At 42.2% G+C, this 17,489-nt stretch overlaps 1 protein-coding gene across 1 annotated transcript in view; it reads left to right on the top strand.

Annotated features, from left to right (window-relative positions):
* Positions 1-895: 895 nt before the first annotated feature.
* The window catches only part of LOC138365264 (probable serine/threonine-protein kinase DDB_G0280133), a 90,895-nt gene continuing 74,301 nt past the window's right edge, over positions 896-17,489 (top strand). The window contains exon 1 of the mRNA XM_069325538.1: positions 896-936. Coding sequence (XP_069181639.1) covers positions 896-936 — 41 coding nt within the window. The remainder of the gene's footprint in view (positions 937-17,489) is intronic.

Below are 17,489 nucleotides of genomic sequence, written 5' to 3'. Positions count from 1 at the left end.
CTCACAGTCATTTTACAATATCTCTGTCATTCCCGCTTTCAGTCCTTTTTTTTCCCCCGTCTTCTTGCTTTCCATCTCGCTCTCTCTCCCTCCATCTCGCTCTCTCTCCCTCCATCTCGCTCTCTCTCCCTCCATCTCTCTCTCTCTCTCTCTCCTTCCCTCTATGCCAGCCTCCTTCTCTCCTTTCCTGCACTCTGTCGATATCAGTCTTGGTGTATTTTTGTATAGGTTTAAGGCCAGGTAACGAGTGAAGCCTCGACACAAGAAGTTTAGAAAGATATTGTTGCCTGACTTGAGTGATAAATCTCTCCAGCCCCCCTCCCCTCCCCTCCCTCACACACACACACACACACACACACACACACACACACACACACACACACACACACACACACACACACACACACACACAATAATAGCACTCACAGAAACAAAGCTAACTCAAACCATAACAAATATAGTGTTTCGGCAGAAATACTATGTAGTAAGGAAAGATAGGGAAGGAACAGGTGGAGATGGTGTAGCTCTGCTGATAAGAAAAGGCTGGAGTTTTGAAGATATTGTTATCCAGGGCTGAGAAGGTTTCAGTGACTACATAATAGGTACCATAGCAATTGGAGGACACAAACTTAAAGTAATTGTCATATATAACCTCCCGTCAAATGACAGAAAACCCAGACAGGAACATGATATAAACAACATGGTCACCATTAATATAATAGAGAGAGCAGCCTCTGTCTTTAGCAGGAACGGATCCAGACTGATTGGGAGTACAGAGACCCACAATGAGGACCAGACACATAGAGAACTAAGCTGCTGGACGTGGCAACAAGAAACCTTCTGAGCCAACACATCAAGGGACCGACAAGAATGAGGGGGAGAGGATGAACCAACTATGCTTGACCTGATATTTGCCCTAAATGAGTCGGATATAAGGTAAGTTAAGTTGGAAGCACCCTTGGGAATGAGTGATCGAGATTTGAGATTTGAGTACCTGGTAGAGCTAGGAGTAATCTTCCCCAAATAGAGAACTATAAAACAATGGACTGCCGTACCGAAAGAGAAATTATGAGAAGATGAGAAAGTTCCTAATATAAATACCATGGGACACAGCTCAGAACTAGGTCCATACATGACATGGTGGACTATGTCACCAAAAAGTGTCAGGAGACAGTAAACAGGTTTATCCCGGCCCGAAAGAAAAATATGAGAAGCAAAAGAAGAATCCATGGTTTAATAAGGCATGTATGGAAGCAAAGGAATTGAAAAAAGGACGTGGAGGAACCTCCGAAATAACAGAAGACTAGAAAGCAGAGAGAGAGATACCAGAGAACCAGGAATAAGTATGTTAGTGAGAAAATAGAAGAGAGAAGAAGAGAGACCGTATGAAAATTATATAGCAAATAAAGCCAAGACCGAACCAAAACTGCTCGACAGTCACATCAGGAGGAAAACATCAGTGAAAGAACAGGTGATGAAACTTAGAATAGGTGAGGACAGGTACACAGGGAATGACAAAGAGATGACTGAAGAACTCAACAACAGATTCCAGGAGGTCTTCACAATAGAACGAGTTATGTCCCTGCGCTAGGAGAGGTGGTAGTAAACCAGGCGGTCTTGGAAGGGTTCGAAATAACCAGAGATAAGGTTAAGAGGCATCTGTTGGATTTGTACGGGAGAAAGGCTGCTGGTCTGGAGGGAATCTCACCATGGGTACTGAAAGAGTGTGCAGAAGCACTTTGCTTGCCATTCTCCATAGTGTATAATAGGTCACTGGAGATGAGAGACCTACCAGAAATATGGAAGACGGCTAATGTAGTCCCAATATACAAAAGGGTGACAGGCAAGAAGCACGGAACTACAGGCCAGTGTCCTTAACTTGTATACCATGCAAGGTGATGGAGAAGATCGTGAGAAAACCCCTAGTAACACATTTTGAGAGTAGGGACTTTGTGACACACCACCAACATGGGTTAAGGGAGAGTAAATCTTGCCTTACAGGTTTAATAAAACTCTACGATCAAATGAAAAAGATAACGCAAGAAAGAGAAGGGTGGGAAGACTTCATTTTCTTGGACTTTCGAAAAGCCTTTCACAGCCCCATAAGAGGCTGGTACATAAGATGGGTCGAGAAACAGGCAAAAGTAACTGGTAAGGTGCTCCCGTGGATAAGGGAGTACCTAAGCAATAGGAAGCAGAGAGTTACAATGAGGGGTGAGACCTCAGAATGTTGTTAAGTCAAAAGTGGAGTCCCACTAGGTTCTATACTCGGACCTATCCTGCTTCTGATACATGCAAATGATTTTCCTGAGGGTATAGACTCATTCCTTTCAATGTTTGCTGATGATGTCAAAATTATGAGAAGGATTAAGACAGATGAAGACTGCTTGAGGTTTTAAGAAGACCTGGACAAACTGAAGGAATGGTCAAACAAATGGTTGTTAGAGTTTAACCCAAGCAAATGTAATGTAATGAAGATGGGTGTAGGGAGCAGGAGACCAGATACAAGGTATCATTTGGGAGATGAAATACTTCAAGAGTCAGAGAGAGAGAAAGACCTGGGGGTTGATATCACGCCAGACCTGTCCCCCAAAGCCCATATCAAGCCCATATCAGTGGCATATGCCAGGCTGGCCAACATAAGAACGGCATTTAGAAACTTGTGTAAGGAATAATTCAGAACCTTATATAGCACATATGTGCAGCTCCAGCATGGAGTCCATATCTCGTCAAGCACATGACTAAATTGGATTCAAGTGGTTTGAAACCAGACTAGTACCCGAGCTGAGAGGTATGAGCTACGAGGAGAGACTACGGGAAATAAACCTCACGTCGCTGGAAGACAGAAGAGTTAAGGGGGACATGATCACCGCACTCAAGATTCTCAGAGGAATTGATAGGATAAAGACAGTTTATTTAACCCACGAGCAACGCTCACTAGACGACACAGGTGGAAACTGAGTGCCCAAATAAGACCTTGAGACATTAGTAAGAACATTTATAGTTTAAGAGCAGTTAACAGATGGAATGCATTAGGAAGTGATACGGTGGAGGCTGACACAGTTTCAATGTGCCTGGGCTCCACACTACTGGGCTTATCATTTCATAAGAGGCTCTATCAGAAACTGGGCTCTATCAGGAACTGATAGAGCCCAGTAGGCTCAGGAACCTGTACACCAGTTGATTGACGGTTGAGAGGCGGGACCAAAAACTCAACTTCAAAAACACATAAACATACACACACGCCACAACCTACAACACCAGCAACACAACCAACAGCACCAGCCCACAACCTACAACACCAGCAACACAACCTACAACACCAGCAACACAACCAACAACACCAGCCCACCACCTACAACACCAGCCCACAACCTACAACACCAGCCCACAACCTACAACACCAGCAACACAACCTACAACACCAGCCAACAACCTACAACACCAGCAACACAACCAACAACACCAGCCCACAACCTACAACACCAGCCCACAACCTACAACACCAGCCCACAACCTACAACACCAACCTACAACACCAGCAACACAACCAACAGCACCAGCCCACAACCTACAACACCAGCAACACAACCTACAACACCAGCAACACAACCAACAACACCAGCCCACCACCTACAACACCAGCCCACAACCTACAACACCAGCCCACAACCTACAACACCAGCAACACAACCTACAACACCAGCCAACAACCTACAACACCAGCAACACAACCTACAACACCAGCCCACAACCTACAACACCAGCCCACAACCTACAACACCAGCCCACAACCTACAACACCAACCTACAACACCAGCCCACAACCTACAACACCAGCCCACAACCTACAACACCAGCCCACAACCTACAAACCCAGCAACACAACCTACAACACCAGCCCACAACCAACAACACCAGCAACACAACCTCCAACACCAGCCCACAACCTACAACACCAGCAACACAACCTACAAGACCAGCCCACAACCTACAACACCAGCAACACAACCTACAACACCAGCCCACAGCCTACAACACCAGCAACACAACCTACAACACCAGCCCACAACCTACAACACCAGCCCACAACCTACAACACCAGTCCACAACCTACAACACCAACCCACAACCTACAACACCAGCAACACAACCTACAACACCAGCAACACAACCTACAACACCAGCCCACAACCTACAGCACCAGCAACACAACCTACAACACCAGCAACACAACCTACAACACCAGCCCACAACCTACAACACCAGCCCACAACCTACAACACCAGCAACACAACCTACAACACCAGCAACACAACCTACAACACCAGCCCACAACCTACAACACCAGCCCACAACCTACAACACCAGCAACACAACCTACAACACCAGCCCACAACCTACAACACCAGCCCACAACCTACAACACCAGCAACACAACCAACAACACCAGCCCACAACCTACAACACCAGCAACACAACCAACAACACCAGCCCACAACCTACAACACCAGCAACACAACCTACAACACCAAGCCACAACCAACAACACCAGCAACACAACCAACAACACCAAGCCACAACCAACAACACCAGCCCACAACCAACAACACTAGCAACACAACCTACAACACCAGCCCACAACCAACAACACCAGCCCACAACCAACAACACTAGCAACACAACCTACAACACCAGCCCACAACCTACAACACCAAGCCACAACCTACAACACCAGCCCACAACCTACAACACCAGCCCACAACCTACAACACCAGCCCACAACCAACAACACCAGCCCACAACCTACAACACCAGCCCACAACCTACAACACCAGCCCACAACCTACAACACCAGCAACACAACCTACAACACCAGCCCACAACCTACAACACCAGCAACACAACCTACAACACCAGCCCACAACCTACAACACCAACCCACAGCCTACAACACCAGCCCACAACCTACAACACCAGCCCAATACACCAGCCCACAACCTACAACACCAGCCCACAACACCAGCCCACAACCTACAACACCAGCCCACAACCTACAACACCAGCCCACAACCTACAACACCAGCCCACAACACCAGCCCACCACCTACAACACCAGCCCACAACCTACAACACCAGCCCACAACCTACAACACCAGCCCAATACACCAGCCCACAACCTACAACACCAGCCCACAACACCAGCCCACAACCTACAACACCAGCCCACAACCTACAACACCAGCCCACAACCTACAACACCAGCCCACAACTCCAGCCCACCACCTACAATACCAGCCCACAACCTACAACACCAGCCCACAACCTACAACACCAGCCCACAACCTACAACACCAGCCCACAACCTACAATACCAGCAACACAACCTACAACACCAGCAACACAACCAACAACACCAGCCCACAACACCAGCCCACAACCTACAACACCAGCCCACAACACTAGCCCACAACCTACAACACCAACCCACAACCTACATCACCAGCCCACAACCTACAACACCAGCCCACAACACCAGCCCACAACCTACAACACCAGCCCACAACCTACAACACCAGCCCACAACCTACAACACCAGCCCACAACCTACAACACCAGCCCACAACCAACAACACTAGCAACACAACCTACAACACCAGCCCACAACCTACACCACCAGCAACACAACCTACAACACCAGCCCACAACCTACAACACCAGCAACACAGCCTACAACACCAGCCCACAACCTACAACACCAGCCCACAACCTGCAACACCAGCCCACAACCTACAACACCAGCCCACAACCTACAACACCAGCCCACAACCAACAACACTAGCAACACAACCTACAACACCAGCCCACAACCTACAACACCAGCAACACAACCTACGACACCAGCCCACGACCTACAACACCAGCAACACAATCTACAACACAGCCCACAACCTACAACACCAGCAACACAACCTACAACACCAGCCCACAACCTACAACACCAGCAACACAACCTACAACACCAGCCCACAACCTACAACACCAACCCACAACCTACAACACCAGCCCACAACCCACAACACCAGCCCACAACCTACAACACCATCCCACAACACCAGCCCACAACCTACAACACCAGCAACACAACCTACAACACCAGCCCACAACACCAGCCCACAACCTACAACACCAGCAACACAACCTACAACACCATCCCACAACACCAGCCCACAACCTACAACACCAGCAACACAACATACAACACCAGCCCACAACCTACAACACCAGCAACACAACCTACAACACCAGCCCACAACCTACAACACCAACCCACAACCTACAACACCAGCCCACAACCCACAACACCAGCCCACAACCTACAACACCATCCCACAACACCAGCCCACAACCTACAACACCAGCAACACAACCTACAACACCAGCCCACACCAGCCCACAACCTACAACACCAGCAACACAACCTACAACACCAGCCCACAACCCACAACACCAGCAACACAACCTACAACACCAGCCCACAACCTACAACACCAGCAACACAACCTACAACACCAGCCCACAACCTACAACACCAGCCCACAACCTACAACACCAGCAACACAACCTACAACACCAGCCCACAACCTACAACACCAGCCCACAACCTACAACACCAGCCCACAACCTACAACACCAGCCCACAACCTACAACACCAGCAACACAACCTACAACACCAGCCCACAACCTACAACACCAGCCCACAACCTACAACACCAGCCCACAACCTACAACACCATCCCACAACCTGACGAGGCTCAGGAACAAAATGTCAAAAGGCCAAACATTTCCCACGAGAAAGGTACTAGAGACGAGAGAGATAAGCTTTGCAGACGAGCTAAATCAGCTCAATTTAACAGCTTCAGAAGAGAGAGAAGGGAGAGAAAGAAACATGATCGCGAGGTACAAGATTCTGAGGGGAAACAGAGAAAGTGGAAGGGGTTAGTTTTTTTTTTTGTTCACTTTTCCAGATGTGAGACAGCGGAAGAGAGATGATCCAGGGAGATGCACTCAAGAGAATGGTAAAGAAGAAGATTATTCTTAAGCCAGAGGTATGGGAAGACGCCGCCATTCACAGCTACAGGTGCAGTAATAAATATGTTTTCCCGGCCACACAGTAGAAAGTGAAGGGACGTCCTGGACCATTCTCACAATCGACTTGAGAATGGCCCAGGACGGACCGAAACGTCGTCGTCCCTTCACTTTCTAGTGTGTGAAGTTTGGTCAACAAGTACAGTAATGCATTGTGTCGGGGGAAAGGTAGCCAGTGTGTGTGTGTATATATATATATATATATATATATATATATATATATATATATATATATATATATATATATATATATATATATATGTCGTACCTAATAGCCAGAACGTACTTCTCAGCCTACTATGCAAGGCCAAATTTGCCTAATAAGCCAAGTTTTCATGAATTAATTGTTTTTCGACTACCTAACCTACCTAACCTAACCTAACCTAACTTTTTCGGCTACCTAACCTAACCTAACCTATAGAGATAGGTTAGGTTAGGTTAGGTAGGGTTGGTTAGGTTCGGTCATATATCTACGTTAATTTTAACTCCAATAAAAAAAAATTGACCTCATACATAAAGAAATGGGTAGCTTTATCATTTTTTAAGAAAAAAATTAGAGAAAATATATTAATTCTGGAAAACTTGGCTTATTAGGCAAATTTGGCCTTGCATAGTAGGCTGAGAAGTGCGTTCTGGCTACTAGGTACGACATATATATATATATATATATATATATATATATATATATATATATATATATATGTCGTACCTAATAGCCAGAATGCACTTCTCAGCCTACTATTCAAGGCCCGATTTGCCTAATAAGCCAAGTTTTCATGAATTAATGTTTTTTCGTCTACCTAACCTACCTAACCTAACCTAACCTAGCTTTTTTTGGCTACCTAACCTAACCTTACCTATAAATATAGGTTAGGTTAGGTTAGGTAGGGTTGGTTAGGTTCGGTCATATATCTACGTTAATTTTAACTCCAATAAAAAAAAATTGACCTCATACATAGAGAAAAGGGTTGCTTTATCATTTCATAAGAAAAAAATTATAGTAAATATATTAATTCAGGAAAACTTGGCTTATTAGGCAAATCGGGCCTTGAATAGTAGGCTGAGAAGTGAGTTCTGGCTACTAGGTACCACATATATATATATATATATATATATATATATATATATATATATATATATATATATATATATATATATATATTAGTATATTTTGGTAGCAGTCTTTCCTGTGGACATATATTATTAAATATGACCGAAAAAGTAAGATTAATAATTCTAACACGAATTTTCTCTATCTTTCGTACATTTCTTTTCACTGTTGGTGGTAATTAAAAAATTAGTTCTCCAAAATTCATTTTTATTTCTAGTCTTTATTTCATTTCTATTTATTTTATTTCTAGACTAGAAATAAAAATGAATTTTGGAGAACTGATTCTTGAATTACCACCAACAGTGAAAAGAAATGTACGATAGAGAAAATTCGTGTTAGAATTATTAATCTTACTTTTTCGGTCATATTTAATAATATATATATATATGTCGTACCTAGTAGCCAGAACTCACTTTTCAGCCTACAATGCAAGGCCTAATTTGCCTAATAAGCCAAGTTTTCATGAATTAATATATTTTCTCTAATTTTTTTCTTATGCAATGATAAAGCAACCTATTTCATTATGTAAGAGGTCAATTTTTTTTTATTGGAGTTAAAATTAACGTAGATATATGACCGAACCTAACCAACCCTACCTAACCTAACCTAACCTATCTTTATAGGTTAGGTTAGGTTAGGTGGCCGAAAAAGTTAGGTTAGGTTAGGTTAGGGAGGTTAGGTAGTCGAAAAGCAATTAATTCATGAAAACTTGGCTTATTAGGCAAATCGGGCCTTGCATAGTAGGCTCAGAAGTGAGTTCTGGCTACTAGGTACGACATATATATATATATATATATATATATATATATATATATATATATATATATATATATATATATATATATATATATATATATATATATATATATACTGTATATATATATATATATATATATATATATATATATATATATATATATATATATATATATATATATATATATACATATATATATTAGGCAATTGGGAGGACTCGAACGCTCGAACACAAACACCTGAAAGATTCGAACACAAACTCCTAGAAGACTCGAACACAAATGAACGCAGATAGGAAAGAACACAAAGGGGAAAAGGGAACAAACACACACACATACCAGTCGGAAAGTGAGAGGCAGAACCCAGGAGCTAAGATTCAATATCCATAAAACACAGGTGTGTGTGTGTGTGTGTGTGTGTGTGTGTGTGTGTGTGTGTGTGTGTGTGTGTGTGTGTGTGTGTGTGTGTGTGTGTGTGTGTGCATATAATTATATTCAAGTTTTTGGTTTGGGAATTTCATCATTGATAGGACAGTCACGTCCAGATTTAGTCAGGAAAGTGAATTTCCATCGAGACGAATTTCGTCGAATTCCATATTAATGGTTCGCAAAATCTGTATTATTAATCATTCTCATATTATTTTATATATTCGTGGAAAGTTTAAAAAAATATATAAATACCTGTCAAGCGTATTTTGAAATGCGTTTCAAAATTCGCAGTAGTTTCAGGAAGAAAAGACTTTGGGAAAGTATTTCTTAGCAAAAAGATTTGGTTTGGTATGGCTGGTTATTGACCTGAATTTCCAGCTAGAGTTGGCAGTGGCGATTGTTTCCCCTTGTCGTTGTAACAGCAGTCGGCTGTATTGATCTATTTCGCGTCATAAACACTGAAGACTTGTTCATTGTTGTGTGGTATATTATAGAATATATATATATATATATATATATATATATATATATATATATATATATATATATATATATATATATATATATATATATATTGTGACGGTAACACGTTGGTGTTCGGCTGTTTAAGGCTAGGGGTATGGCCTCGTCACATAGTTATAAAAAAAAATAGAAAAACTGGAACTTCGTCTGTGGTAAGGTAAGGAGAAGACACACAAAACACAAGTAAATTTTAACAATGAAATTTTAATTACGTTAAATAAATCAAAACATGAAAAAATGGACAAACAAATTTGTATAATAAAATCAATCAATCAAAATAATAAGAATAATTAAATGACACAATGAAAAGTTACGTTAAGATAAAATAACAAAAAGTGCAATACAAAAGTAAATGGGAGGTGTTGGAATATTGGCTTTAAGCCACCACTTCTCTCAGTACACGCTAGCGTCTAGCCGGGAGGAGTGGTGACAACGAGAGCACTGAACATTCTGAGGTCTGAGGTTGGGGCGACCCCAGACATCAAGTAGTATGGGGGGACGAGTGCAGGTGCAGCCAGACCGGCGACCAATCAGCGGAGCCGGCAGCGATCAACATGTAGTTTGGTGGTTTGAGTCCGAACAGGTGGCTGGCTGCATACGTTTTGCTCACCCTGGCAAGCCTTGCTGGTGTTGTTGTCATTGTTGGACATGTCTTCCATAGTCGTTTTATATAATTTCGACGACGTAATTATGGAGGGAAGAGCAGGCTCAATCTCTTGAAGGAGATTATCGTCACAATATATATATATATATATATATATATATATATATATATATATATATATATATATATATATATATATATATATATATATATTCTACAGACAAAAATCAGAGGATACAACTGACGATTTACTATAAAACCAAACCAGAAAAACGGCCAGCCTACTCATGAGAAACTCTCCAGACACAAAGCAGAACGCTTTAAAAGAGACCAACGTCGTCTATGCCTTCAAATGCCCTCTTGGGGACTGTAAGCTCCAAAAAACCCAGTATATAGGCAAGACAACAACATCTCTTTCTAGGCGTTTAACGATGCATAAGCAACAGGGCTCCATTAAGGAACATATAATCTCTTCCCACAACCAAACCATCGCCAGAGAAATCCTAGTAAACAACACAGAAATCATCGATAGATACAGCGATAGCAGGCGGCTTGACGTCTGCGAGGCACTACACATCAAGAAGTCAACACCAGCAATCAACAGCCAATTAATGCACAACTATATTCTACCCACCTCAAGACTCCGCTCCAATATAGAAGCATCAAGAAATATGGACCAATAGGCTTTCTACAATCACTTCCATTCAATAACCATTGTTTCGTGTTCTGTCTTGTGTTTAGGATTTTAATACCCTATTAATACCACCTCACCCCATTCACCTCACTCAAATTTAGATATAAACAAATCGAAGATGTGTAAGTTCTATTCAGTTGTGTATGTGGAAACTAAAGTCTTTGAAAATGTAATAAGTTTTACGAAACGCGCTCAAGTGTCACGTCAGACTAGAAATAAAAATGAATTTTGGAGAATTGATTTTTGAATTACCACCAACAGTGAAAAGAAACGTACGAAAGATCGAGATAATTCGTGTTAGAATTATTAATCTTTTTATTAATTATATATATATATATATATATATATATATATATATATATATATATATATATATATCAATATATATATATATATATATATATATATATATATATATATATATATATATATATATATATATATATATATATCAATATATATATATATATATATATATATATATATATATCAATATATATATATCAATATATATATATATATATATATATATATATATATATATATATATATATATATATATATATTGTGACGATAATCTCTTTCAAGAGAGATTGAGCCTGCTCTTCCCTCCAAACTACGTCCCAGAAACAACTAATATAGAAGATATATCCAACAAGTACAACAACAAGTTTTGCCCCAGAGCAAAACGTATCCAACACCGGGACACCTGCTCCACCTCCGCCACTCAAACCGGCAAACTGCTTGTCCATCGCCTGTCCTATCGCTGATTGGCTGATGCCCGTCGCACCTGCTCCTCCACCCGCCACACGAGCTGATGTCTGAGCCACCGCGACCTGAGGAGGGCAGAATATATCGTGCTTTCCACAAGTTAACACGTCTCATTGGTAGACTAAGCCATGGCTTACGTGTACTAAGGGAGGTGGCAGCTTGAAGCCAATATTCCTGCACTAATATATTTACTTTGCTATTACTCACTTGTCTTAACGTAACTTTTCATTTGCCAGTGATTATTCTTATTAATTTGTTTGATTTCTCTGTTACAATTTTTATGTCCAATTTTATTCATGTTTTGCTTTTCTAACGTAATTAAAATTTCATTGTTAAATTTACTTGTGTTTTGTGTGTCTTCCCATTACCTTACCACAGATGAAAGTTTCAGCTTTTATTCTTTTTTTTCTTTTGTGTGACGAGGCCATACCCCTAGCTTTTGAAACAGCCGAACACCAACGCGTTACCGTCACAATATATATATATATATATATATATATATATATATATATATATATATATATATGTATATATATATATATATATATATATATATATATATATATATACACTATAATTGGTCATTCCCAAATTTCACACAACTCTTTTAGGTTCCGGATTTTTAATTTTGATTGGTCTAATATGCTGTTATGATATCCCTTCTAGTCTCTGATTGGCAGCACGTATATCGTTGTATGGTGATCCGCTACGCAGTTCAACAGTGACTTATTAGTTTTCACCTGATTAACATGATTAACTGTAGCGTGCTTAGTCGTCGTTGATCGCATGATTGACCGTGACCTGTTGCTTCACCGTTGATGAACCACGTGACCGCAATTGTGACGTGTTTAGTGGACCTGTTCTCCTCTCCACTTGTTCTGATGAGCCAAACGTCGAGTCCAAGTGCTCGTACCAACGTAGCAACTACTCACGTGGTAAACAACACAATCAACATAAACAAAAAAAATAAGTCAATTTTTTTCTTTGTCACAGTGCTCGTGACAAATAAAAACAACGATGAACGTACATAATACGACCTACTAAGCTGCGATGTTACATGCGCTCGGGAGGTGCCTGATTCTCTCTCTCTCTCTGTTCTCCCTCTGCAAGTCATCTATTTGCGATAAATCTATCATTGTATAAGGGGATATATACTGGCGTGCCACTCAGTGGATTCTGTAAATGGTCGTTTTCAGTAATGTGCTGTAACACGCTGATGGTAAATTTGCCTGCGGTATTGCGTTCCTGGTTACAGCCTCGATATTCATTTTGGGGCCCCCGAGAAAAAAATTATTCCTGCCAAATGAAACTAATTAGCGGGGAAATGGCCAGAATGCTGGTGGGAGATGAACAGTGACGTCTGGTGTAGAGTGGAGTGCTTTATAATGTTTTATTTTACGTTCGTACGGACACACTCACACACACACACACACACACACACACACACACACACACACACACACACACACACACACACACACACACACACACAGGTGAAACATCTCTACCAGCCCCTAACCCCCCAAATATTCCCCCGTCCCCCCCCCCCTGTATCCAAATATCCATCCTGTATCTCTAGGTCTCCTTTCCCCTCACCCCCCCCTCCCCCACACCCTCCGAGCATCTCCCTACTCCCCTCCCAGGAGGCCTAGGCAATTGGTTAACTATTTCACAGGACTACATATATATATATATATATATATATATATATATATATATATATATATATATTGTGACGATAATCTCCTTCAAGAGATTGAGCCTGCTCTTCCCTCCAAAATTACGTCTTCACAATTATATAAAAAGACTATGGAAGAAATGTCCAACAACGACAACAACACCAGCACCAGCAAGGCTTGCCAGGGTGAGCAGAAACGTATGCATCCAGCCACCTGTTCGAACTCCAACCACCAAACTACCCGTTGATCGCTACGGCTCCGCTGATTGGTCGCCGGTCTGGCTGCACCTGCACTCGCCCCCAATACTACCTGATGTCTGGGGTCGCCCCAACATCAGTCCTCAGAATGTTCCGTGCTTTCGTAGCCAGCACTCCTCCCAGCTAGACGTTAGCGTGTACTGAGAGAGGTGGTGGCTTTAAGCCAATATTCCAGCACCTCCCACTTAACTTTTGTTGCACTTCTTGTTATTTTGCCTTAACGTAACTTTTCATTGTGTCATTTCAGTATTCTTATTATTTTGATTCATTGATTTTATTATACATATTTGTTTGTGCATTATTTTCATGTTTTGATTTATTTAACGTAATTAAAATTTCATTGTTAAAGTTTTACTTGTGTTTTGTGTGTCTTCTCCTTACCTTACCACAGACGAAGTTCCAGTTTTTCTATTTTTTTTTTATAACTATGTGACGAGGCCATACCCCTAGCCTTAAACAGCCGAACACCAACGCGTTACCGTCACAAGTTATATGGGGGCCTGTCCTAGGAGCTTCACTCAGGTACTGGTGCCAAGTGGTAATTTATGGTAAGCGTATTTAACTTTGTTAACGTAGCTTTAATATTTTTCATTCAATTTCATTTTTTATAAGGTGCGGTGTATTGTGCATTACGAGAGTAACATATAGTGAAGGTGAGACAACTTTGGATTACGTGGTGACTGTAGGCCGCAGTCATACTCTTAATTGGTCATCTCTCCCTCCATGTTATTACTCGTATTTACCATCTATGTCCCTTGAATATTTCTCATTCTGACAGATCATCATATTGGTACCCTGGTACTGTGGTCTGCCCCGGGTCAAGAGTACCCAATCTTCTGCAATCTGACTGTAGGAGGACAAAGAGGGCCATAGTTCCTCTAGCTCGAACTTTAGTTGCTGAATTGGGACCTCAGCAGCAGTTCTCGTCACCAGTTGACACCTCGCACCCCTACACGTCAGTCAGAGATGATGATACATACAACGGTAGGGAATTAGCTTATTTTTTCAGAGCACAAAAGTTCGCTAATTCTGTAAGTATCATATTAAATTCAGTGGGAAAAACTTGCTTTATGTCCTTTAGAGACTTGGCAAGGTATGCCTACATCCTTGGACTACCAATTTTACTTTTGAAGCATTTAACTGTTTCATTTGTTTTCGAAACTTTGTTTCATTTGTTAGTAGGATTTTCTTGCCCTTATTCTCTTACATGAGTACCGGGTACAAGATTTCCTGCGCCCTTGATTTCATTTAATCATTTAATATCTTTCACTTAACGTTAATTGTTAAAGATCACACAGGATAGGTACCAGTTGCCACGTTGTCCTGTTTCTGACATTTCATTATTGAACATTCGTGTACCTTTATTTGCTAATTTCACCATGTTTCGTCTCCAAACTTTCCGTGCAAATCCAGCAGGTGAAATAGGGACTTTAAGTCGTGCCAAGAGGACTGAACTACAAACTCTTGCACATGAGTATCAACTAGAAGTTCCCTATCAAGCCAACAAAAATGACCTACACAACCTGTTGCTGGATTACTATTTAGAGCAAGGTAAGATAGACTCTGAAACTCATGAAACTTACTATATTGCAGATAAAACTGACTTGGCAACGCTGAAACTCAAACTAGAACTGGCAAAGATTGAAGAACGAACAGCTGCCATACGGAGAGAAGAACAAGAACGCGAAGCTGCTTTGAGGAGAGAAGAACAAGAACGTGAGATTACATTACTCCGTGAACGTGAACGAGTACAGCTTGAAACACTCCAGGAGCGGGAACGCTTACAGCTTGAAACCAAACAACGCGAGTTGGAAATACAACGCGAACATGACAAGCAACAAGCGACTCTGGCTCTAGAGTGTCGTCAACGTGAAATCGCCTTGGAAACTTCACACTTCACTCAACGCCAACAAGCTACTGCCAATCTTCCCGTCAGTTTTAATATATCACATGCAAGTAAGTTAATGCCATCCTTTGTAGAAGCAGAAGTTGATGTGTTCTTTACCACCTTTGAAACCCTTGCTAATCAACTCAGTTGGCCTGTCGACCAATGGGCCACACTTCTCAGAGTCCATCTTACAGGTAGAGCTGCAGTCACACTCAGTACTTTGGCGTCTGAGAATGACTACTACACTCTGAAACAAGCAGTGTTGGACGCCTACCTCCTCTCTACTGAAAGTTATAGAAGGAAATTCCGTGACCACCTGAAGGCAAGTACCACTACCTTCCTCGAGTTTGCTAACACGAAACGGAGGTATTTCATGAAATGGCTGGAAGCAGCACATGTCTCTACTTTTACAGAACTCGTCAACCTGATGCTTGTTGAAGAATTCTTGAGACGTGTGCCGCCTCCTGTCCGCCTCTACTTAGCAGATAAAGAAGAAACCGACTACCTGAAGTGTGCTAAGTCGGCTGACACTTACAGCCTCATCCACCGGCTGACACCTGAACCATCCTCCAGTAAGAAGTCGTGGTACAGTTACGAGAAGGTGAGCCCCGATCAAGCTGGTTCACAACTGTACTGCAAGTATTGTAGACTCTATGGACATACCATAGACAAGTGTGGTAAGTCTCAATACAAGGGAACCACTGACCAACAACGACCCAAACCAACTCCTCCTAAGTCCGGTAAGCCTGTAATGAATGTTGGTGTTGATGTTAATGATCTTTCTCTTTTCAGTAACCACCTGTATACTGGAACTGTCTCTGCCAACGGTTCAAATCCGGAGGGACGTTTCAAATTGAAGATCTTGAGGGACACAGCGGCTCTACAATCGATCATCTTGAAGTCGGCTGTGCCCAACATAGTCTACACCGGGGAAACAGTCTTCATCACTGACCTCACTGCTACCACTCCATACCCTCTCGCCAGAGTCCACCTGGATTGTCCCTACGTGAACGGGGAAGTCCAAGTCGCCGTCAGGGAAAAGCCTTTTCCCATGCCTGGAGTGCAACTTCTCCTAGGCAACGACTTGGCAGAAGACCTGCAACCGACCAACCTGATCGTCATGGACAAACCCCAGGTGTGTAACTCTGTGCCCAGAAACCCTATTCTTGAGTATGTTCCAGCAGAGGTTCAAGAGAGTGAAGTTTCTCCTCCGGTTCTCGTGACCACCCGTGCACAAGCCGCACGTCCACAGCCAGCTGACTCTACTGCTACCGCTGTCCCTCAAGACCCTCAGAAACTACCCCCGCATCTGACCAAGTTGGAGTTCCGTAAGTTGCAGAGGGAAGATCTTACTTTAACACCATTGTTTTTCCAGGCTGAGACTCAACCCGACAGTATTCCTGGGTTCTTCCTAGAGAACGACTTGCTCTACCGCAGATATAGACCCAGTAAACTGAAGGAGGAGGACGATTGGGCCAACACCGAACAACTTGTGATTCCCACCAGCCTGCGGCCCACTATTCTACACCTGGCCCACGGAGCATTCTCCCACTACGGCTTCAACAAGACTTACCATGGGATTCGTCAAGACTACTACTGGCCAGGTATGGTAAACAACGTCAAACAGTA

Source organism: Procambarus clarkii, chromosome 16, assembly GCF_040958095.1.
Source record: "Procambarus clarkii isolate CNS0578487 chromosome 16, FALCON_Pclarkii_2.0, whole genome shotgun sequence".
Lineage (NCBI taxonomy): Eukaryota > Metazoa > Arthropoda > Malacostraca > Decapoda > Cambaridae > Procambarus > Procambarus clarkii.
Note: the sequence above shows the minus strand (reverse complement) of the source record. Positions and strands in the feature narration are given on the sequence as shown.